Consider the following 23,960-nt stretch of genomic DNA (forward strand, 5'->3'; position numbering starts at 1 on the left):
GGGTATAAGGGAGGAGAGCGAAAGAAAATTACTTTAAGGAAGATCAGCGCCTCTTCAACTTTTTCCTACTGTGACCCCGTGTTTGCAATTTGTCACAACCAATCATTGAGAAGACTGAGTGTGTTGAGGTGTGACAATGAGAGCAGGAGTCTGTTAGAGAGGGAGCACTGCTGTTAGAGCTCAGTAGAGGTCCATGGTTGTCTTAGGTTGAGAGGCCAAGGCTTCAGGTCAAAACCCCACTTCAGGTCTGAGCCCCCACTTTGGGAATCCCTGAGGTAGATGACACAGTCAATGCACAAAGCCTTCTCACAGCGACAGAAATTGTTGGCAAAGCTCTGCCGGCCTGGTAGCATCTCTGGAGAGATTTCGGGTAGAGTGACCCTTCCTCAGGAGAGAGGAGCAAAACTTGGCATGCCTAGAAGCGATGTGACCTTGTTAGAGTTAGCCAAGCTAGTAAGCACAATCATGAAGGCAAACACTGAACATTACTTCAACTCAAAGTGCCAGTGGGACATGGAACCTGTTGGGCTGGGTCACATGACTTAAAGGTAAGTAACGATGATGACAGAAAGTATTAAGTGCAGAGCGATGCAGATTTGAGCAGTGGAGGTACCAACCCCATGAGGCTGTTTTAAACCTGTACGAGATGGACAGTCGCTTTTCTGGCCTTGTCTGTATTGATATTTTGAGCCTGCAAGGGTCATTGCTGGCTCAGTGTTAACAATGATCTTGAGGCATTCCTTTGTGGCAGCTGCTGTTAACAATAAGAATGAGTGCTAGTAATGATTTATGGCACAGGACTACTGCTTTCAGTAACAACGGCATTTGTTCTTTAGTAAATGCAGAGAATAAGTCTTGCTTTTCAGAAGTTGCTGTTCTGTGTAGCATAGTATGAGAACAAGGGTCGAAAGATGTGCGCAATCCTGCACATGCTGTCACAGACTAGTTGGTGCGTTAAACATGTGCAACTCCACTGACACAGACTCTCAAAGTCTCCTAACTTGTAGCTGCTACCATGCATTTTCACAATTTGATGAGCCTTGAAGACTTGGCAAATGAGGTTAAGGATAATCCAAAGGTCCTACAGATATATTAAGACCAAGAAAGCAACTAGAGAGATTAGGGGCCCCTGAAAGATCAAACAGGTTGTCTTTGTGTTGAACCTCCGGAGATGAGAGAGATACTCCATGAATATTTTGTCAGTTTTGTTTTATTGTGAAGAAGTGTAAGCAAGGGGTCTCAAGGCGATAAGTATTGATGTTTTGAAAACAGTTCACCTTACAGAAGAGGAAGTGCTAGAGGTCTTAGAAGACATAAAGATGGATAAATCTCCGGGACCTGATCCAGGAGTTTGTGTGAATTTGCAGAGGAAATTGTGGGGTCCTTTGCAGAAATGTTTGTGTCATCTATAACCAAGGGTGAGGTGCCTGATGACTGGAGAGTGGCTAATGTGCCTTCTGTTTAAGAAAGGGTGCAAGGAGAGATATAAGGAGAAGCCTGGGAACTATAGATGTGTGAGTCTGACTTCCGTGATGGGTAGGTTGTTGGAAGTGATTCTGAAAATAGGATTATTTTGCATTTGGGGAGGCAATGAATGATTAGGGATAGTCAGCAGGGTTTTGTGCAAGGGAAGTTGTGTCTCTCAAACTGGATTGAGTTTTTTGAGGAAGTAACCAAGAAGATTGATGAGGGCAGTAGGTGTTATTTGCTTGGACTTTAGTAAAGCCTTTGACAAGGTTCTGCCTGGTAGGTTAATTGGAAAACTTAAATCACGGGTTTCAAAATCATGAGTTTGGACAAACCAGTTCCGGAGAGCTGTTTTCTTTGGCAAAAGGAGCTGGTGTCAGAGGACACAGATTTAAGGTGATAGGTCAAAGCAGGAATTGTGATTTGCGGAAAACCTTAACTTTTGTAACAAGTGTTTAACATTTGGAGCAGATTATCTGATTGGGTTGTTTTTCAATGGAATTGGATAAATATCAGAAGGTTAAATATTTGTAGCACTGCAGGGAAGACATGGGTATGGGACTGGGCAGGTTAGTCTGGCAGAGAGCCAGCATGAAGCAAAGAGGTTGAGTGGCCTCTTTCTGGGCTGTAGCCACTCTAGGATTCTATTCTATGGTCACTTTAATAACTTTAAGCTGACCACTGTTCATGATGAATGGGGTAAAACAAGTGAGCAGAGCCAACTGGATACAAAGTTGACTTAATGGCAGGAGATAGAGAGTGATGGTGGAGGGTTGCTTTTTGGACTGGAGGCCTGTGACCAGTGGTGTTCCACAGGACTCGGTACTGGGTTCGCTTTTGTTGTAATTTCAATGAGAATATAGAAGACATGGTTAGTAAGTTAACGATTGACACCAAAATCAGCCTTGGTGTGGAGGTGTCAGTGTCGGTCTGGGGTGGACAAAGTCAGAAGTCACATGACACCAGGTTGCAGTGCAACAGGTTTATTTCTGATCACAAGCTTTTGAAGTGCTGCTCCTTCATTGACAGGGAGGCAAGTTATCGGGTCAGTGGGTTGAAGAGTGGCAGATGGAGTTTAATTTGGATAAATGTGAGGTGTTGCATTTTGGTAAAGCAAACGAGAGCAGGACTTATACAAAAGAATAGGGCCTCAGGTAGTGTTGTAGAACACCGAGACCTAGGGGTTCAACTACATCATTCTTTGAAATAGCGTGACGTCCCATTTGGGTGGTTGACGCATTTAGCATGCTTACCTTCATTGCTCAGACCTTTGAGTCCCGGAGTTGGGACATTATGTTGAGGTTGTACAGGTTGTTGGTGAGGCCTCTTCTGGAGTACTGTGTCAGGGTCTGGTCACCCTGTTATAGGAAGGGCATTGGCAAGCTGGAGCTGGTTCAGACGAGATTTCCCAGGATGTTGCCAGGAATGGAGGGTTTGAGTTATATGGATAGGCTGGGACTTATTTCACTGGAGCGTAGGAGGTTGAGGGGGTGACCTTTATAGAGGTTAATAAAATCATGAGGCAAGTAGATCAGGTGAATGGCAGGTGTTTTTTTTCTGTAGGGTGGGGGGCATACCATTTAAGGTGAGAAGAGAAAGATTTAAAAGAGGCACAGCAATTTATTTTAACACAGTGGTTCTGGTGTGGAATGAATTTCTAGAAGAAGTGGTGGACATGGGCAAAGTTACAATGTTCAAAAGGCATTTGGATAAGTTCATGAATAAGAAATGTTTGGAGGGAGATGAGCCAAGCACAGGCAGGTGGGGACTAGTTTAGTTTGGGATTGTGGTCGGCATGGACTGGTTGGACTGAAGGGTTGGTGTCCATGTTGTATGACTGTGTTTCTTTGCCAACCATTATGTATCAATGCCTTGTGTGATTAGCTTTATTTCCCCGAATATCTGGCTCGTGAAGCTGGTGAGACAGTCTGGGCAGAAGCATCATTCTGCTTTAGACTCTGACAAAATAGATTTTGAGACAAACCTGTCTACAACACGTTTGATTTCCAATGTCCTGTCTTCATTTGTTTTAATAGTATTTCTTCTCCTTTTATTCACAGCCCTTTAAGCTCATTAAACATCCTGCACAATATACTGAGAAAGGTTTCAAGGTGAGTACCTGCCTGTGCGTCCGTGGTTGTAGAATGCTTTTTAAGACATGATTGTTGTGGATAAAGCCAACAGCTATTGCTCATCCCCCAAGTTCCTTTTTCTGAATTATTTGCTGCCGAAAGTATTTTGATGCCCAAAATGTCCACACAGTGATGGACACTGTCCTGTCTACACTTTAACCAATATAATGGTCATTGATAATTTTGAGAAATCGTTGCACTGGCAGCGTATTGACAGGCATATACTCACTCACATTTGTTTTGCCTCATTCATCATGAGTAGTGGTCAGTTTAAAGTTATGCGTTATGGAAACCTATGGAAATGACCAGAGAATGGTTACAGCACAGAAAGAGGCCATTCAACCTCTATGCTGGCTCTGTACCAGAATAACTAGCCCAGTGCCATGCTCGCATCCTCCCTGTGGCACTACAAATATTTACCCTTCCGTTAATTATCCAATTCCATTGAAAACCAACCCAATCTGACCATATGTTGCACATCTTAAAACCCTTGTTGTCTAAGTAAAGATTTTCCTCAGGTGGCCATCCCTGTATTTATCTTTCACCTTAAATCTGTCTCTTCTGGCACCAGTTCCTTTTGCCGACGGAAACAGTTCTCCTTAACTGGTTTGGTCACACCCATAATCTTGAAGTTAAATCAAATGAAGTTAAAAGTTTTTCTTAATCCTTTCTCCATATAGGGCTCTCATCTTCTCTGTCCTTGTAACTGAAGTGCGTAGATCACCCTCTGAAATCCTGCCTAAACTGTGGTGCCCGAGGCTGGCTGCAGTATGTCAGTTACGGCTAAACAAGTGTTTCATAGGAACACAGGAGCAGGCTGTTCAGTCCCTTGAGCCTGCTCCGCCATTCTAAGCAATCATGGCTGATTTGTGCCCCAACTCCATACTCTGGCCTTTGGCCACTTAATACCTTTGTTTAACAAAATATTAGCTATCTCAGACGTAACATTAACAACTGACCCAGCGTCACATGCCATTTGTGGAAGAGTGTTCCAGATATCCACCACCCTTTGTGTGCAGAAGTGCTTCCTGACATCTTTCCTGAACTCTCTGACCATAATTCTCAGACTGTGTGCCTCGTTCTAGAATTCCAAACCAGTGGAAGCAGTTTACCTTTATCTACCCTGTCTTTTCCTTTTAACATTTTAAAGATTTTGCTCAGATCACCCCTAAACCCTTTATATTCTAGAGAAAACAGACCTAATTTGTCCAACCTCTCCTCACAACACAATCCCTAAAGTCATGCTTTTATAGTTTTATGTGCTTTATTTTACCTCTGTGCTCTTCTTTATAAAGTCTTCTATACTTTATTCATTACATTTTCAACTTGTGCTGTCCCCTTCATTGATTTGTATGTGCATCCCTGGGTCCCTCTGTCCGTGTACCCCCTTTAGAATTGTATCCTTTTATCTCCAATTGCTTCTCCTTGTTTTATCAGCTGAAATGAGTCACATTGTGTTTCTCTGCATTCGTTTTTTTTTTTACCATTTCCATGTCATTTTGTGTCTCCCTCCCAGTTTACAGTGCTTCCAAATTTGTATCCTCCACCATTCCAAAGTTGTGCCCTGGCCAACCAAGTCTAGGCCATCAGTACATGTCAGGAAAAGCAGGGCTTCTGACACTGACTGCTGGGGAGCCCCACTGGATGCAGTCCTCTATTCCAAGAAAAGATTTCACCACAGTATTATCTCCTGAGACTCAGACAATTTAGTCCCCACGCTTCGATGTGCAAGTCCCTGTAAGCCACATGAATCCACTTGTCCGTGACAGCGCTCCTTGTTATCCAGCAACAATCAAAGGAGGTTAATTAAAGCAGGGGCAGGAATGCCATCAAAGTACCAGACAGTACGTTCGTTCTCAGATTCCGATGACTTAATCTGTACTATCAGCAGCCTCGCCACCGCCCCCCCCCCCCCCCCCCCCGCCCCTGCATAAATGTTGCTCCCTCCACACCTCACATCAGCTCTGATGAAGAGTCAACAAGACGCAACAGGATGTCTGGCACTCCTGTTCTTTTTTTTTTCTTTTTTCTTTTCTTCTCTCTTTGTTGTTTCTTTTTCTCCCCCCACACTCCTGCCTAACTGTGGTAGTGCTTATATTTTCCCCAGCACCCATGTGTGTGTGTGCAGGTGGGAGACACAGTGAAAAAAACAAGGTGCACGCATCTTTATTCGAATTTCCACCACCAGGAAGAAAAGAAACACCCGAGTGGCCTGTGACACTCCTGTTTGTTTATCTTTTTATAATCTTTTTTTTGCGGTAGTGCTTATTTTTTTCCCCAGCACCCCTGTTGTGTGTGTGCAGGTACACTCCTATTTATATCTGTCAGCCAGGGCTCCCTGATTGGGCTAGATTGGAACGAGAACGAGTTCCAATCACTGCAGACTGTTATTTTCTCTCTCAGTCCCTTTGTTTTGGACTTGGAGCGAAAGGAAATTTTGTGGTTTTACACATTGCTTCTCAGTGTAAGCCCAGCCAAGAGTGGGCGGTGCTGTAATGCATTATACCCTGGCGACTAATCAATGAATTTACACAGACTCTGCACGATTTCCTGTACTGGAGGACCAGATTGCCTGAGTTTATCATACTATTGTGGCTGATAACTTTCTTTGTTTAAACTCTAGTTTATCAGAGGGCAAATACCTGTTGAGTCACTCCTCGGGAGACTCGTCCATAACCATCTATCGCAGCTCTCAAGGAGGGAAGTACACCAGAGCAGCCTACAACCTCCATGCTGCCCACAGCACACTCCCTCCGCCTCCTTCGACTCTCTCAGTGCCCTGGGTACCTCTGGATCCCAATATGTTACTGCCTTATCACATCCACCACGGCCGAGCTCCCTGTACCTTCCCTCCCAGGCCCTCGGAGGACACTCCGAGCCAGCAGGTATGTTTGTTCAATGACCTTTTCACTGTGCTGGCTGAGTTCCAATGTTGTCAATTTGTAAAATCTTGGAGAAAAATGTTTTCCGATTATCCTTTTTGGATACAGCGTTAGAGGGTCAGTCTCCCAAGAACTATTGTATTCATTTACGGATGTGGGCGTCACTGGCCAGGCGAGTGTTTATTCCTTGATTAAGAGTCAGCCACATTGCTATGGGTCACATGTAGGCCAGACCTGGTAAGGATGGCAGATTTTCTTCCCTAATGGACATTGGTGAACCAGATGGGTTTTTCTCGACAATTGACAATAGTTTCATGTTCATCATTCGATTCTTAATTTCAAATTTTTGCTTTTTTAAAATTAAGTTCAAATTCCACCATCTGCTGTGGCAGGATTTGAACCCAGGCCACCCAGGACATTACCTGGGTGTCTGGATTAATTATCTTGTGGTATTATCACTAAACTATCAACTCCCCAGCCAAAATAGCAGTTCAGATGTCTGTGAGCTAAGTGCTTTATGCCATGGGGCATTTCCTACTGCTGGGGCAATAAACCATTACTTAATAGGGGGATCAGGCATAGAGGAAGGTGTGTTAAATACAGGGCTTGTGAATGTCCTGGTTAGTAACTTGCGATCTCCTCAACCTCTGGTGCAAATTCTCGGCATGGTCTGGCAGTATGTGAGAGCCATGTTTTATTGACTCAGCTTTTAGCTGACTGGACCCATGTTCTCCTTTACACATCTTCGTTTCCCCCCTCTTTACATCTCAGTCTTCCTTCAGCATCATGCACAACCCCCTTGTCCTTTGCTCTGGCCACACTCTCAACCTGTCACACCCACCACCACATACATGCACCACTGCCACACGCACTACCACCACATGCATCACCACCCTCATACACACCACCACCCCCACACACACCACCCCCACACGCACCACCACCCCCACACGCACCCCCACCCCCACACTCACTACCCCCACACGCACCACCACCCCCACACGCACCCCCGCCCCCACACTCACTACCCCCACACGCACCACCACCCCCACACACACTACCCCCACATGCGCCACCACCCCCCCACACATACACCCACACGCACCACCCCCCCCACACGCACCACCCCCACACACATACACCCACACGCACTACCCCCATACACACCACCACCCCTACACACCCCCACCCCACACAGCCCCACCCCCACACACCCCCACCCCCACACACCCCCACACACACCCACACAGACACACACCCACACAGACACACACCCACATGCACCACCACTCCCACACACACACGCCCATGCAACCCCCCCCCAGACACACACTCTCCTTCCACACACACACCCCCTGACATATGCGCACCCCTTCCCCATGCGCACAGTGCACACACATCTTCTTTGAGACTGCAATCTGGTGGTCTCTGTCCCTCCACCTCTCAACCCGATACTACAATCTAGACACACCCCTCCCCAAGCTGAGAGAGAAAAACCTTTGCCGCACTTACTGTGAGAGTGCCCCCTGCCTCCCAGGTACTGGGTAAGATGCCCCTCACTGTGGTGAATGGAGACAATCCCCCTCCATTACCGTGAAGCTGAGGTACAGAATGCTGCTGGCTCACTGCTCTGTCAAACCTCCCTGAAAGCTGACCAACACTGAGTGCTCTGGCTGAGTTTCGTCTCTGTCACAGTCCTGGCTGCCATTAGCTCCCACTCAGCACAGACAGACAATGAGTTTGTGTGTTGTCCAGTGAGTCAGCCCTGGCATTGCACTGTCACTGATGCCTTGTTTAGTAGCTGCAGGGTTTCCTCTATCGCAAACCCTGGCCCCATCCACCCATCCTAATCCCTTATCCACCATATTGTGGAGAAGTGTCTGAGCTCTTTCAAAATCTGTGGCATGGGAACAGCGCATGTGCAAATGTAGTAAATCCTGAGACTCTGAGGTTTCTGAAGTGTTCAGAGTTGAGCACGTGGACAGGTTGAGGGAGGGTGTTCAGGGCATGAGGGCAAGTTGGCAATTGTGGACCAATCGGGAAATGAAAAGACTGTTAGCATGGGGTGTGTAGAGGTTTGATTTGATGATGCACAGAACCACCAAGTTAAGGGAGTGCCGGGGGCTCTGAGGGGATGCCTGACAATGTGGAATCAGACCCCCTAGAGCTTTGTTCGAAGGGAAAAGAGTGCACATGTTTTGGTAAAACTACGCCAGGCCAGACCTGAACAGTTTGGGTCCCTTTACCTAAGGATTTACTGGCATTGGAGGAAGATCAAGGAAGATATACTACCCTGATACCATGTTCAGAGTGACTGTCTTATCATAGAATCCCTGCAGTGAGGAAAGGGGCCATTTGGCCCATCAAGCCCACACCTCTGAAGAGCATCCCACCCCCATCCAAGTAATACTGCATTCCCCATGGCTAATTCTGATGAAGGGCTTTTGCCCGAAACGTCGATTTTCCTGCTCCTCAGGTGCTGCCTGACCACCTGTGCTTCTCCAGCACCGCTCTAATCTAGACCCATGGCTAATCCAACTAGCCTACACATCCATGGGCACTATGGGTAATTTCCCATGGCCAATCCACCCTAACCTGCACATCTTTCGACTGTGGGAGGAAACCAAAGCATCTGGAGGAAACCCACGCGGACACGGGGCGAATGTGCAAACACCACGCTGTCCTAGTACATGAATCACAAAAAAGAATTAATGTGAAGGTCAACAAATGAGTAGGACTGCTTGTATTGAAAGGAATGTGCCTGTGCTGGACCAGTAGACTCTAAGCGTTTCGAATGTGAAAGAGTTATCTCAAGTCCAGTCCATGAACTATAAAGGGCTTCCACTGTCACAGAGATGGAATGCTGATTTTTTTTTTTTTACAAAGAGAGTGATACGTACAAGTGACACAGTGTTTCTACAGTTGGCGAAAGTGAGGACCGCAGATGCTGGAGATTAGAGTGGTGCTGGAAAAGTGGTGCTGGAGATTAGAGTGGGCGGCACGGTGGCACAGTGGTTAGCACTGCTGCCTCGCAGCGCCAGAGACCCGGGTTCAATTCCCGACTCAGGCGACTGACTGTGTGGAGTTTGCACATTCTCCCCGTGTCTGCGTGGGTTTCCTCCGGGTGCTCCGGTTTCCTCCCACAGTCCAAAGATGTGCAGGTCAGGTGAATTGGCCATGCTAAATTGCCCCTAGTGTTAGGTATAGGCGTAAATGTAGGGGTATGGGTGGGTTGCGCTTCGGCGGGTCGGTGTGGACTTGTTGGGCCGAAGGGCCTGTTTCCATACTGTAATGTAATCTAATCTAAAAAAAAAAGCAGGTCAGGCAGCGTCCAAGGGGCAGGAGAGCCAACGTTGCAGGCAAAAGCCCTTCATCAGGAATGAAGATGTACAGGTTGCTGAAGAGAACAGGACTGCAGGTTGACTGCACTGATTCCAGATGGTATCTCATGAGGAAAGGTTGGGCAGGCTGGGCCTGTGGATCACTCGGAGTTTAAAAAGAACGAAGAGTGATCTCACTGGAATAGGAAAGATGGTGATGGGGTTTCTCGGGCTGCATGCTGAGCAGATGCGACATTTTGGAAGAGTCCAGGAGTTAGTGGGGTCAGTTTGAAGTTAAATTGTCTCCCATTCAAGACCCTGATGAGAAAACATTTTCCTTTCAGATTGTTGTCAGTATGTCGAACTCTCTTCCCCCAGAGAGCAGTGGAGGCAGGCCAATTGATGACTGTGAAGGCTGAGGTGGATGGACTCTTTGACTTCCTTGTCAGTCAACACTGTTAGGAATAGACAGGCAAAAGGTTGAGAGCATAATAATATTAACCATGATCAAAATAACAGGGCAGGTATGAGGAGCCAAAAGGCCTGTGCCAACTTCTAATTCATTTGTTCGTGTATGTACGAGGCAAGAGACACTGTGGTGTTCAAAGTATCTACCTCCTGCCTTTATCTCCTTCAGAACTTTCTGACTGCCCATTGTTACCTGTCTTTGTTTTGGATACCCAGTTTGTAAACTAAAGAAACTTTACATTGTGGTAGAACATTAGTTGTAGCATTATTGATTCTCAAAGTCACATGATGATAGTTTTATGAGTCAGAGTTGATACCATGAAGAGCCAAAATAATTGTGGTTCCAACTGGTCGCAGCGACTTGATTTCTCATTACTTTCAAAGCCTTTGGGATTAATTAGATCATTTGTTGTTCTGGTGTGCACAGACTGCTTAATCAATCTCTGTGACAGTGGAAGCCCTTTATGGTTCATGGACTGGACTTGAGAGAACTCTTTCACATTCGAAGCATATAGCGTCTACTGGTCCAGCACAGGCATGTTCCTTTCAATACAAGCAGTCAGCACTGGGATAATCCACCTTGCTACCTCCCAGTCTAAAATCACTCTCCCATTAACTGCAAATTACCGTCCAGCCATATTCCAGTATTCACACACAACAATGCATTGTGGGAGTCAGTTGTTCCATTAGAGCCTTTAAAAATCTCTACAGACTTTACAGTCACCGAACCCCATTGACAACTGGAACCTGGATATAATATGCCTGTGGGATGGGGTTTGATTTTTTTTCAGCATGGTTTCTGGTCTTAATACCCAATCTAAAATAAGCCAGATCTAGGCCATTTGGCCCATCCAGTGTGGTCTGCCAGTGAGATTGTGGTTGATCTGATGATCCTCAACTCCACTTTTCTGCCTTTTCCCCATAGCCCTTTTACTGATTAAATATCTCTCTATCTCAACTTTGAATATACACTCCCAATACTCGGTCTCTGCAGCTGTCTGTGGTAAAGAATTCCACAGAGTCAGAACCCTCAGAGAGAGAAATAAAATCCTTCTCTTTTCTGCCTTAGATATGTGAGCCCTTACTCTGGATTATGCCCTCTGGCTTCAGACTGTCCCACAGGGGAAACAATCTCAGCATCTGCCCTATCAAAGCCCCTAACAATTTTGCATGTTTCAAAAAAGGTCACCTCTCATTCTTCTAAGCTCCACTGAGTACAAGCCAAACCTACTCCCTCATAAGAAAAATATCTTTGTATCCAAGATCAGCCGAGTGTACCTTTTCTGGATTGCCTCCAATGCCAGGAGACCTTGGCTTAGTTAAGAGGCCCTAAACTGTTTACAGTTTCCACCCTTGCGTGATTATCTGTGTGGAGTTTGCATGTTCTCCTGTGTCCGTCCTCCAGGTGCTCAGGTTTCCTCCCACAGTCCAAAGATGTGCAGGTCAGGTAGATTGGCCGTGCTAAATTGTCCACAGTAGGCAGGAAACGTAGGTTAGGTGGATTAGCCGAGGAAATGCAGAATTACCAGGATTGTGTGTGGCTGGGTGGGATGCTTTTCAGAGGGTTTTGAGACTCGATGGGCTGAATGGCTTGCTTCCACGCTGTGTGATTCTCTTTATTCAAGGTGTGGTCTGATTAGTGCCTTGAATGATTTTAACAAAACCTCCCTGCTTTTAAACTCAGTTCTGTTTGAAATGACAGCCAACATGCCACTTGCTTTTCCTTTTACCCGGTGAATTGAATGTCAGCTTTAATGATTTGTGCATACAGACCCCCTCTGTGCTGTAGCTTTCTGCAATTTTTTATTGTCCATTTAAATAATATATCGCTTAACTTCATGATTAAGTAGGTAGGCAAAACATTGGCAAATGGAGTATAATGTGGGAAAATGCAAAGTTGTTCCTTTTAGAAGGGAGAGCGTAAGAGCAAAATGTTATTTAAATGGAGTGAAACAGAAAGCTATAACATAAAAGGACTTGTGGTATTTGTGCATGAGATACAGAAAGCGAGCACACAGGGACAGCAGGTAATCAGGAAGGCTAATGGAATGTTGAGCTGAAAATGTGTTGCTGGAAAAGCGCAGCAGGTCAGGCAGCATCCAGGGAACAGGACAGTCGACGTTTCGGGCATAAGCCCTTCTTCAGGACTCTCCTGAAGAAACGTCAACTCTCCTGTTCCCTGGATGCTGCCTGACCTGCTGCGCTTTTCCAGCAACACATTTACAGCTCTGATCTCCAGCATCTGCAGACCTCACTTTCTCCCTAATGGAATGTTGACCCTTATTTCAAGGGGGTTGGAGTATAAGAGTAGGGAACTGTATAAGGTGCTGGTGAGACCACATCTGGATTACTATGAGCAGTTCTGCTCCCTTTATCTAAAGGAAAGATGTTATTTCATTAGAGACAGGACAAGGTTCACTAGGGATGATGCCGGGTATGGGGGGATTGTCTGATGAGCAAAGGCTGAAGAGGTTGGGACTCTATTCAAGAAGTTTAGGAAAATGAGAGGTGATCTCATTAAAACCTATATGATTAGCAAGTTTTGAGAAGATTTGTAGCTCAGGTTGAGGTTCTGGATGCAGGTGTGCTCGCTGAGCTGGAAGGTTCATTTCCAGACGTTTCATCATCCAACTCGGTAACATCCTCAGTGGGCCTCCAGGTGAAGCACTGCTGCTGATTCCTGTTTTCTATTTATATGTACCATCCCCTGAGAAAAAGAACAGGAAATGATATCACCAGCCCAAAGAAACCCAAACATACAAACTTCCAAACCCATGACCACTTCCATCTAGAAGGGCTAGAATCATAGAATCAGCAGCAGTGCTTCACCTGAGACCCACTGAAGATGTTACCTAGTAGGATGACGAAACGTCTGGAAATGAACCTTCCAGCTCAGCAAGCAAACCTATATCCAAAACCTATAGGATTCTTAAGGGGATTGACGGGGTAAATGCTGAGACGGTGGTTTCCCCTTTTGGGTGAATCTAGGAGCAGAGGGCATAGTCTCAGAATAAAGGGGCACCAATTAAGACTAAGGTGAGGAGGAATTCCTTCAGTCAGAGGGTTGGGGATCTTTGGAACTCCTTCCCAAAGAGAGCTGTCAGAGCACAGTCCTTATTTACATTGAAGGTTGAGATAGATTCTTGATTAGTCGCGGAGTGAAGGATTACAGGCAAAGGGCGGGAAAATGGGCATGAGGAATATCGGATTAGCCATGATCCGATTAAATGGTGAAGTAGGTTTGAGGCACCAAACAGCTTCCTCTGTTCCAATTTCTTATGGTCTTTTCTATTCCCTCCGCCAAACTTAATAACATCGCATTTTCCCACGTGATATTTCACCTGCTGAGATTTTGCCCTCTGACTTAATATATCGGTATCCCTTTGTAATCTCTTTGTGTCATCCACAGAACTGGCCTTCCCAGCTATTTTTGTGTCATCTTCAAACTTGGCAACAGAACAATCATTTCCTTCATCACAATCATTGACATAAATAATTGTAGTCTCAGCAAGATCCCTGTAGCACTCCATTAATCATGGGTTGCCATTCTGTAAATACTCCACCTATCCCAACTCTCTTTTCTATTTGTTAGCCCAGTCCCCTCTCCTTGCTATTTTACTGTCTCAACATTGTGGGTTCCTATCTCATGAAGTAGCTTTATACGGGTACCTTATCAAACACCTTTTGAAAATTCACATATATTGCACGTACTGACTTGCCCCTTATCAATATTGCTAGTTACCTTCTAGTTAATTTTTCAGACCCAACTTGAAGCCACGCTGGTTCTGCCTGATAATACTATATATTTGTAAATGCTCTGCGATTCCATTCTTCGTAATAGTTCTGAACATTTGCCTAATTTCAGATTTTAAGCTAATTGACCGGTCATTAGCTGTTTTTCTGTCTCCTTCCCTTTTTCGATAGGCTTCTTCCACCAAAGATCCTCAGACAGCATCTTCCAAACCCATGACCACTTCCATCTAGAAGGGCTAGAATCATAGAGTCAGAGGCATAGAGATGTACAGCTCGGAAACAGACCCTTCGGTCCAACCTGTCCATGCCGACCAGATATCCCAACTCAATCCAGTCCCACCTGTCAGCACCCGGCCCATATCCCTCCAAACCCTTCCTATTCATATACCGTTTTAAATGTTGCAATTGTACCAGCCTCCACCACTTCCTCTGGCAGCTTATTCCATACATGTACCACACTCTGTGTGGAAAAAGTTGCTCCTTATGTCTCTTTTATATCTTTCCCCTCTCACCCTAAACTTATGCCCTCTAGTTCTGGACTCCCCAGCCCCAGGGAAAAGATTTTGCCTATTTAGCCTATCCATGCTCCTCATGACTTTATAACCCACTATAAAGTCACCCCTCCGACGCTCCAGGGAAAACAGCCCCAGCCTATTCAGCCTCTCCCTGTAGCTCAAACCCTCCGACCCTGGCAACATCCCTGTAAATCTTTTCTGAACCCTTTCAAGTTTCACGCCATCTTTCCAATAGGAAGGCGACCAGAATTGCAGGCAATATTCCAATAGTGGCCTAATAGAATAGAATCAGAGAATCCCTACAGTCTGGAAACAGGCCCTTCGGCCCAACAAGTCCACACCGACCCTCCGAAGAGTTACCTGCTCAGACCCATTCCCCTACCCTATTATCCTACATTTCCCCTAACTCATGCACCTAACCTACACATCCCTGAACGCAATGGGCAATTTAGCATGGCCAATCCACCCTAACCTGCACATCTTAGGACTGTGGGAGGAAACCGGAGCACCCGGAGGAAACCCACGCAGACACAGGGAGAATGTGCAAATTCCACACAGGCAGTTACCCGAGATTGGAATCGAACCCAGGTCCCTTTTGCTGTAAGGCGGCAGTGCTAACCACTGAGCCACTGTGCCGCCCCCAAATATCTATAAGATTCACTGCAGACATACACCAAAGGTCCTCAGACAGCACCTTTCAAACCCATGACTACTTCCATCTAGAAGGACAAGGGCAGCAGGTACATGGGAACACCACCCCCTGCAGGTTCCCCTCCGAGCCACTCTCCATCCTGACTGGGAAATATATCACCATTCCTTTACTGTCACTGGGTCAAAATCCTGGAATTCCCACCTTAAGGGCATTGTGGGTCAACCCACAGTACTTGAAGTGCAGTGATTCAAGAAGGCAGCTCACCCCCACCTTCTCAAGGGCAATTAAGGGCGATTATTCAAATGAATAAATCTTTTAAAAATTCCAATTGGCTCAGGACTTCTCCCACATCTCAAAATCTGACTACCAGTGCCTCCACTATCTCATTTTTCTGTGATCATCGGCCATTCTAAATGTGTTTCCTGCACCTTTAAGATTCCTGTTTCAAAGTATTCTGTACTCTCCTTTCCAATGAATATATGCGCTCTGTTTCAGCTATATGCTTTGACATAGGTGTGTCTTTCTCAGTCAGTACATGTTGCGTCTGCCCTGACAATTCAGGGCTATCCCACATTGAGTTGGAACAACTAATATCCAAGACATTTGTCATGTTCATCAATTCAAAATTCTCTCCCCCCTTATTGTACTTCGCAGTCTTGAAGCTGCTTCTTTGACCAAGCTTTCTGACACCTGTTCAAATACTTCCTGAGGTGGTCTGCTGTCAGTTTTCTGAGGTAATGCCTCAGTGAAATGTCTTGGGATGCTTTATGATATTAAAGCTGCTGAGTCAGCTATTAACTGGAATTGTAAACTCTGAAACTGTAGAGAGATCAGAGTTGGCTGTCAAATAGAGTTATAAAAGACATACAGTACGGAAACAAACTTTTCAGTGCAACTCATCCATGCTGACCAGATATCCTAAATTAATCTAGTCCCACTTGCCAGCATTTGGCCCATATCCCTCTAAACCTATTCATATACCCATCCAGATGCCTTTTAAGTGTTGTAATTGTACCAGCCTCCACCACTTCCTCTGGCAGCTCATACCATTCACACACTACCCTCTGTGTGAAAAAAATTGCCCCTTAGGTCCCTTTTAAATCTTTCCCCTCTCACCTTAAACTTATGCCCTCTAGTTCTGAACTCCCCTACCCTGGGGAAAAGACCTTGTCCATTCACCCTCTCCATGCCCCTCGTGATTTTATAAACCTCCATAAGACCATCCCTCAGCCTCCAACACTCCAGGGAAAACAGTCTGCTGGGTGCTCTCGTTTCCTCCCACAGTGCAAAGATGTGCAGGTTAGGGTGGATTGGCTAAATTACCCATAGTGTCCAGGGATGTGTAAGCTAGGTGGGCTAACCAGGGGAACTGTGGGTTAAGGGGATCAGTTAGAGGGCTGTTGTGCTTCGAACGATTGTGCAGACTCGATGGTAGGGAATCCATGATTGTATATTCGAGGCTGTGACAGATTTTTAATCTGGAAGGGAATCAAGGATTACATGGAAAAAGGCAGGGAAGTGGAGATAGGGTTATCAGATCAGCCAGGATCTCATTGAGTGGCAGTGCAGACCCGATGGGCTGAATGGCCTATTCCTGCTCCTGTGGTCTAATGATAGAAGAGTTTATTAATTGCCATAACATTGCAATGACAGAACAAGTTAGTTGTGAAATTTATCTCCCTCATCTCTTCAACCCTTGTCTTTCAGCAGTTCCATCATTTACAAGATTTGGCTGCATTAGACAGCCTTTGATGTTGCCCTCTCTTGTCTCAATGATGTTCTTGCCCAAACTCGGACTGCAAACGTAGGGCCTTCCCAGGTGCTGCATCGGGGAACTTTCATGTGTGGCTTGAATATATATTTCTGATCTCCAGGAGCTCTAAAGTGGTTAAGTTTGTCTTGGAATAAATATTAACAACTCTCCCGATGTTAGACTGGGCTCAGATTGTTTTAAAACAATGTAATAATCTGTGGGAACCGGGCACGCTGCATTGTGACAATGACTTACATCAAAATTCATCTGGTTTCTCGTTTCCAGATGGGTGTGGCCAAAGCAAACAGAAACGTTCCTGCTCAAAGTAAGCCAGTTGCCGTGGAAACGAGGAGTCATCCCCCACCGGCTCAACCCGCTGGAACCAGGGGGGCGGCGCCAAAGAGAAAGAAGAATAAAGGGAAGAGAGCGAACCGAAAACAGTGGTGGAAAGAAAAGAAGATGAAGGCGCAGGGCGTAAAGTGCCAGTGAGGCCTGGGAGGGGGCATAAGGTGGTGCCAGGGCTGGGATTGGCATTAACTCACTGAGGGATGACAGCCTTCCTGTTTCTCAAAGCATGCCAGGCCTGGTCAGCCTTCTCCTGGGCCTGGTCAGGTCTGAAGGAATCGTCAGAGGGCCAATCTTTCAGCAGCAACACCTTGCCCGCAGCCCCCCCCTCTCCTCCCCATCCTTGCAAGGACCAGGCATTGACTTGAGAGCGTAACCTTGCTCTGGTAACCGGTCGCAAGGAGCGAGCACTGTGAATCTGACTGGCCGGTTTAGAAAGGACGGGCACAGATTCAATTCTGCTTTCTCAAGTTAAAAATGAGGTCACCCGCCAAGTTCAGCTAATTCTGTTTTAAATGAGATTCAATCTCCACTGTCCCGAGATGCAGCTCAGCTGAAAGATGATTTTCTTTTGCAATGTGGTTACAGTGAACAGAGTTTGGAGAGTGACTCATTGACTGGCCGGCCGTTAAGGGTGTAGCCTTTGGACTCATTTCAGAAACAAAAAGCCTCATTCAAGTCACTACACAGCCTGACATCTAAGCTGTACAGAGTATGTCAACACTCCAAATCAGAGGCTTCTCAACACATTTCTTTTGTTATACTTCTACATTTGTATTAATATACATTTTTTAAAAATAAAATCCATCAGTACAGGAAAACATAGTGTGTTGTGGTTTTGTATTCCCTGTTACCCAATGCTTTTCTGCACTTGTGAAACCTCCCAACAAGCAGATAAACAGCCTCAGTCACAAAAGGACTGCGAATGCTTGAAATCAGTGTTGTCCAGCGTGGAAACAGACCCGTCGGTTCAGCCTTTCCTTGCCGACCAGATATCCTAAATTAATCCAGTCCCATTTGTCAGCACTTGGCCCATATCCCTCTAAATCCTTCCTATTCATATACCCATCCAGATGCCTTTTAAATGCTGTAATTGTATCAGCCTCCACCACTTCCTCTGGTAGCTCATTCCATACACGTACCACCCTCTGTGTGAAAAAGTTGCCCCCTTAGGTCTCTTTTATATCTTTCCTCCCCTCACTGTAAACCCATGCCCTCTCGTTTTGGACTCCCCTCCCCTGGAGAAAATACCTTGACTAATCACCCTGTCCGTCCCCCCTCATGATTTTATAAACATCTATAAGGTCACCCCTCAGCCTCCGATGCTGCAGGGAAAGTAACCCCAGCCTATTCAGCCTCTCCCTATAGCTCAAACCTTCCAACCCTGGCAACATCCTTATACATCTTTTTCTGCACCCTTTCAAGTTTAACAACAACATTCCGATAGGAGGCAATATTCTAGAAGTTGCCTAACCAATGTCCTGTACAGCCTCAACATGACTTCCCAACAACTATACTCAATGCTCTGACCAATAAAGAAAAGCATGTTATCACCCTGTCTACCTGGCACTCCACTTTCAACTATGAGCCTGCACTTCAAGGTCTCTTTGTTCGGCAACACTCCCCCACGACCTTACCGTTAAGGGTATAAATCCTGCCCTGATTTGCCTTTCCAAAATGCAGCATTTATCTAAATTAATCTCTTATCTGTCACTCTTCGGCCCATTTGATCAAGGTCCTGTTGTACTCTTAGAGAACCTTCACTGTCCACCATCAGTTTTGGTGACATCTGCAAACTCGCTGAATTTGAATCTGAATCTGAAACAAAGCAGAAATTGCTGGAGAAACTCAGCAGGTCTGGCAGCATCTGTGAGCGAAAGCAGCGTTAACATTTCCGGTCCAGTGACCCTTCCTCGGAACAGTTCTGAAGAAAGGACCCGAAACATTAACTCTGATCTCTCTTCGCAGATGCCGACAGACCTGCTGAAATTTTCCAGCAATCTCTGTTTTGGCCATAATAACAAATGGCTTCACTCGACGCATCCTGAGATTGAACTTGCTTTGCTCATTTCAGTGCAAGTGGTTAAGGATGTGGGATGGAGGAGTGTATCCAGAGACGTGAGGGCATGGCTTTCAGTGAGATGGTGTCATTGGCATTAGTGAAATTGGTGTGAAAATGTATAATTGATCGAATGGTGCAGCAGGCTGTATGATTTATGGGCCTAATTCCCCTTACTGCTTTATGATTCTTAGTCATTGGAGTCATACAGCACTTAAACAGACCCTTCGTCCAAACAGTCCATAATCTTAAACTTGACTAGTCCCACCTGCCTGTGCTTGGCCCATATCCCTCCAATCCTTTCCAAATGTCTTTTAAATGTAACCATACGCTCACCCAACATTGCCTGTGCAGGTTCATTCCACACACGGCCCACACTGTTTTTAAAAAGTGCCTCTCCTGTTTTTCGTAAATCTTTCTCATCTTGCCTTAAAAATACATCCCCTGGACTTGAAATCCCCCATCCCACAGAAAAGACACCTGCCATCCACCTTGTGTATACCCGTCATGATCTTATAAGGCTTAGAGTTTTTACTTGACTCAGAGCTGAATTTTAAACACCACCATCTATTCCATCCCTGATGCTGTAGTTGTGTTTTTGCTTTATTTAATTTCAAAAACATTTGAATCAGTGTTGCCGTACAATATTGTTATTTCAAGACTAAATCCCATGTATAAAAACAGATGGTAAGAGTGATTGTGATGAGAACAGTCATGCTTTAATTGAGGATGGTGCCATGGGTTAGCAAATCACCATTTTGGAAAGTAAATAAGCTCACACATCAATTAACTCCTGGACCAGAGAGATGGCCAAGACTGTCTCGGTGAAAGGTAAGGGGAAGCAGGTCGGTGCTAACCAGCACACCAGCCCAGGTCCCCTCACTGTTCCACTCTGAGCTCCATATCCCCACCCTGACTCAGCCCTCCCTCGACCCAGTGCTCTGAAACCCAGCTGAGCCCCTATCCCCCTCTACCCCAACTCTGACCCTTCCTCTCATTCCCCGTAACCCTGCCTTTCTGATCACACCCAGCACTCCACAGTCCCAATGCAGTCCTCCCATTTCTCCTGCATTAACCCAGCCTCCCTCATCCTTTACACTAACCCAGACCCCATTCCTCTCTTCTGGATCAGCCCTCACTAAGCCAGCACCCCGATGCCCCAGTCACCCACACAAAATTGGTTCCCTCTCCCCCTCCCCACCACAACTTCCCCAATCCCACACCTTTACACACACCTCCCCATCTCACGCCCTCACACATTCCTCCCCATCTCATACCCTTACACACTCCTCCCCATCTCACACCCTTACACACTCCCACCCCATTCCACACCCTGACACATTCCCTCCATCCCATACCCCTACACACTCCCTCCATCCCACACCCTGACACAGACTCCCATCCCATGTCCTTACTCAGTCCCTCCTGATCCCACACACTCTTTCCATCCCCCATACACAGTCTCCCCATTCCCCTCCATTCAAACCCATCATAAACAGCCCCATTCCCCTTTTGGAGATCAGAGCTGAAAATGTATTGCTGGAAAAGCGCAGCAGGACAGGCAGCATCCAAGCATCCGCTGCACCCGATGTGGCCTCCTCTATATTGGGGAGACAGGCCGCCTACTTGTCGAGCATTTCAGAGAACACCTCTGGGACACCCGGACCAACCAACCCAACCACCCCGTGACTCAACACTTCAACTCCCCCTCCCACTCCACTAAGGACATGCAGGTCCTTGGACTCCTCCATCGCCAGACCATGGCAACATGACGGCTGGAGGAAGAGCGCCTCATCTTCCGCCTAGGAACCCTCCAACCACAAGGGATGAACTCAGATTTCTCCAGTTTCCTCATTTCCCCTCCCCCCACCTTGTCTCAGTCAAATCCCTCGCACTCAGCACCGCCTTCCTAACCTGCAATCTTCTTCCTGACCTCTCCGCCCCCACCCCAACTCCGGCCTATCACCCTCACCTTGACCTCCTTCCACCTATCGCATTTCCAACGCCCCTCCCCCAAGTCCCTCCTCCCTACCTTTTATCTTAGCCTGCTTGGCACACTCTCCTCATTCCTGAGGAAGAGCTCATGCCCGAAATGTCGATTCTCCTGCTCCTTGGATGCTGCCTGACCTGCTGCGCTTTTCAAGCAACTCATTTTCAGCTCTGATCTCCAGCATCTGCAGTCCTCACTTTCTCCTCGTTAGTTTAGCCTCTCCACTGTTTAAATATCTATGTTACCGTGAAAGTTCTGTTTAACAGAGAACATAGTCTAGAGAATACTGGCACATTGCCAGCCTGAGGAAAGTGGTTCACGTCAGATCTCTTGTGGATTCGTGGGTGGTTTCTGTTTGGGATCTCCACTGTTAAATATCTTCATCTGGTCTGAAGTTCAGAATCAGAGGGACAATGACTGAACTTAGAAAGGATACAATGTTCACGAAGGTGCTGAGTTTCAAATTTGAATACAAGAAAGTTCACTTTGAGTTTCTTTGGGAAATGCGTAAACGGGTGACAGATAAATGTATATATGTGCTGAGTGTTTCCCCTGGGAATAAAAGTTTTGAAATGAGGTTGTTTCCATAGTGAGACAACAATGTAAATCAGGTCTAGATTGAAAATAGATTGAACAGTTGCAATATGATATAGTCATACTAAACATGTGCTTGTGTTTATTGGTCAGTGCATTGAGTACAGGAGTTGGGAGGTCATGTTGTGGCTGTACAGTACATTGATTAGGCCACTTTTAGAATACTGCGTGCAATTCTGGTCTCCCTGCTACAGTGAAGTCCAGAACGAGAGGCATAGGTTTAAGGTGAGAGGGAAAGATTTAAAAGGGACCGAAGGGACAATTTTTTCATGCAAAGGGTGGTGTGTGTGTGTATGGGATGCGCTGCCAGAGGAAGTGGTGGAGGCTGGTACAATTACAGCATTTGTAAGATCCCCAGCTCTATGATTCTACATTGCATTGTCTGCTGGTTCACCTCCCTATAGAGAGTGTGTGTGAGAATAAGTATACACTGCGTCTCTTCTCAGGATGACCCAAATAAAATAAGATGAGGGAGACGTTTATTGTGAGACTGTGCACGATGAGCTGGTGACCATGAAGTGGAGGGCATTATGATGATGCCCAGTGGCCACAGTGAATGTACTCACAGAGGAAAAGGCAAGATTTGATTTATTATTGTCACATATCGAGATGCAGTGAAAAGTATTGTTTTGCTTGCTATCGAGACAATCCATTCTTTGCATGGGGTAATAGAACAGAATATAGTGTTACAGCTACAGAGAAGATGCAGAGAAAGATCAATATGTGAGAGAAATAGGGCATATAACATTACAGCGCAGTACAGACCCTTGATGTTGCACTGACCTGTGGAACCAACCTGAAGCCCATCTATCCTACACTATTCCATTCCCGTCCATATGTTTATCCAATGACCATTTAAATGCCCTTAAAGTTGGCGAGTCTACTACTGTTGCAGGCAGGGCATTCCACACCCCTACTACTCTCTGAGTAAAGAAATTGCCTCTGATATCTGTCCTATGTCTATTACCCCTCAATTTAAAGCTACGTCCCCTCATGCTAGCCATCGCCATCTGAGGAGAAAAGGCTCTCCCTGTCCATCCTATCTAACCCTCTGATTATCTTAAATGTCCCAATTAAGTCACCACTCAACCTTCTCTCTAATGACAACAACCTCAAGTCCCTCAGCCTTTCCTTGTAAGACCTTCTCTCCATACCAGGCAACATCCGAGTAAATCTCCTCTGAACCCTTTCCAATGCTTCCACATCCTTCTTATAATGCGGTGACCAGAACTGTACATAATATTCCAAATGCGGACGCACCAGAGTCTTGTACAGCTGCAGCATGAAATGTTGCAATGGTCTCCTTAAGCAATACATCTGTCTCTTCCTCTTTACTGATAAGGGACTGATACTTATTCTGAATGTTTGCCTCAAATACCTGCTTATCTTTACTGAACACCTTATATGTGGAACATTTGACATCCTGTCCTGCCCATGAGTCAAGTCTCTGTTGAAGTTATATAATCACATTTCCACATGGCAATCTGCAGGTGGAGCTCACCTATACTATTTACCATACTCTGTGTATTCGCATCGACCGAACCATAATTTAGATTTTATTAGTGGGACCGTTTATAAATCTGATAACTGGGAAAGAAGCTGTTCTTGAATCTGTTGGTACGTGTTTTTAAACATTTGTATCTTTTGCTCAATGGAAGAGGGTGGGAGAGATTCTGTTTGGTCTGCAACGGGATGCCCTGGAAGTAAGGGACGTTCCTTAAGGTATTTGAGGCAAACATTTAGAATAAGGATCAGTTCCTTATCAGCACAGGGCATTTTGGTGTCTGCTGTATTGTTCGTTGCTAGGCAAATGGAACATAGAAGCAGGAGTGTTTTGTTCAAGCTGTGCAGGTTGACGATATAACCTCCTGCATCTTTGGAGCCTATCCACGGTCTACAAGGTACAAGTCAGGAGTGTGATGGAATGTGCCCCACTTATCTGGATGAGTGCAGCTCCAACAACACTCAAGTAGTGGCGAAGCAGCCTGCTTGATTGGCACCCCATCCACTCCCTCGCCAACTGAACCCCA

General features: G+C 45.9%; 1 protein-coding gene across 2 annotated transcripts in view; it reads left to right on the plus strand.

The window, feature by feature from the left end:
- The window catches only part of ice2 (interactor of little elongator complex ELL subunit 2), a 166,322-nt gene extending 148,827 nt beyond the window's left edge, over positions 1–17,495 (plus strand). For both annotated transcript variants that reach the window (XM_043680584.2, XM_043680585.2), the window contains 3 exons: positions 3,528–3,578; positions 6,223–6,484; positions 17,228–17,495. In XM_043680584.2, the coding sequence (XP_043536519.2) occupies positions 3,528–3,578; positions 6,223–6,484; positions 17,228–17,431 (517 nt within the window). In that variant the 3' untranslated portion in view covers positions 17,432–17,495. The remainder of the gene's footprint in view (positions 1–3,527; positions 3,579–6,222; positions 6,485–17,227) is intronic.
- The last annotated feature ends 6,465 nt before the right edge of the window (positions 17,496–23,960 follow it).

This window comes from Chiloscyllium plagiosum, unplaced genomic scaffold, assembly GCF_037043375.1.
Source record: "Chiloscyllium plagiosum isolate Xiang-an unplaced genomic scaffold, Cpla_swu_hap1 HiC_scaffold_42, whole genome shotgun sequence".
In the NCBI taxonomy this organism is placed as follows: Eukaryota; Metazoa; Chordata; class Chondrichthyes; order Orectolobiformes; family Hemiscylliidae; genus Chiloscyllium; species Chiloscyllium plagiosum.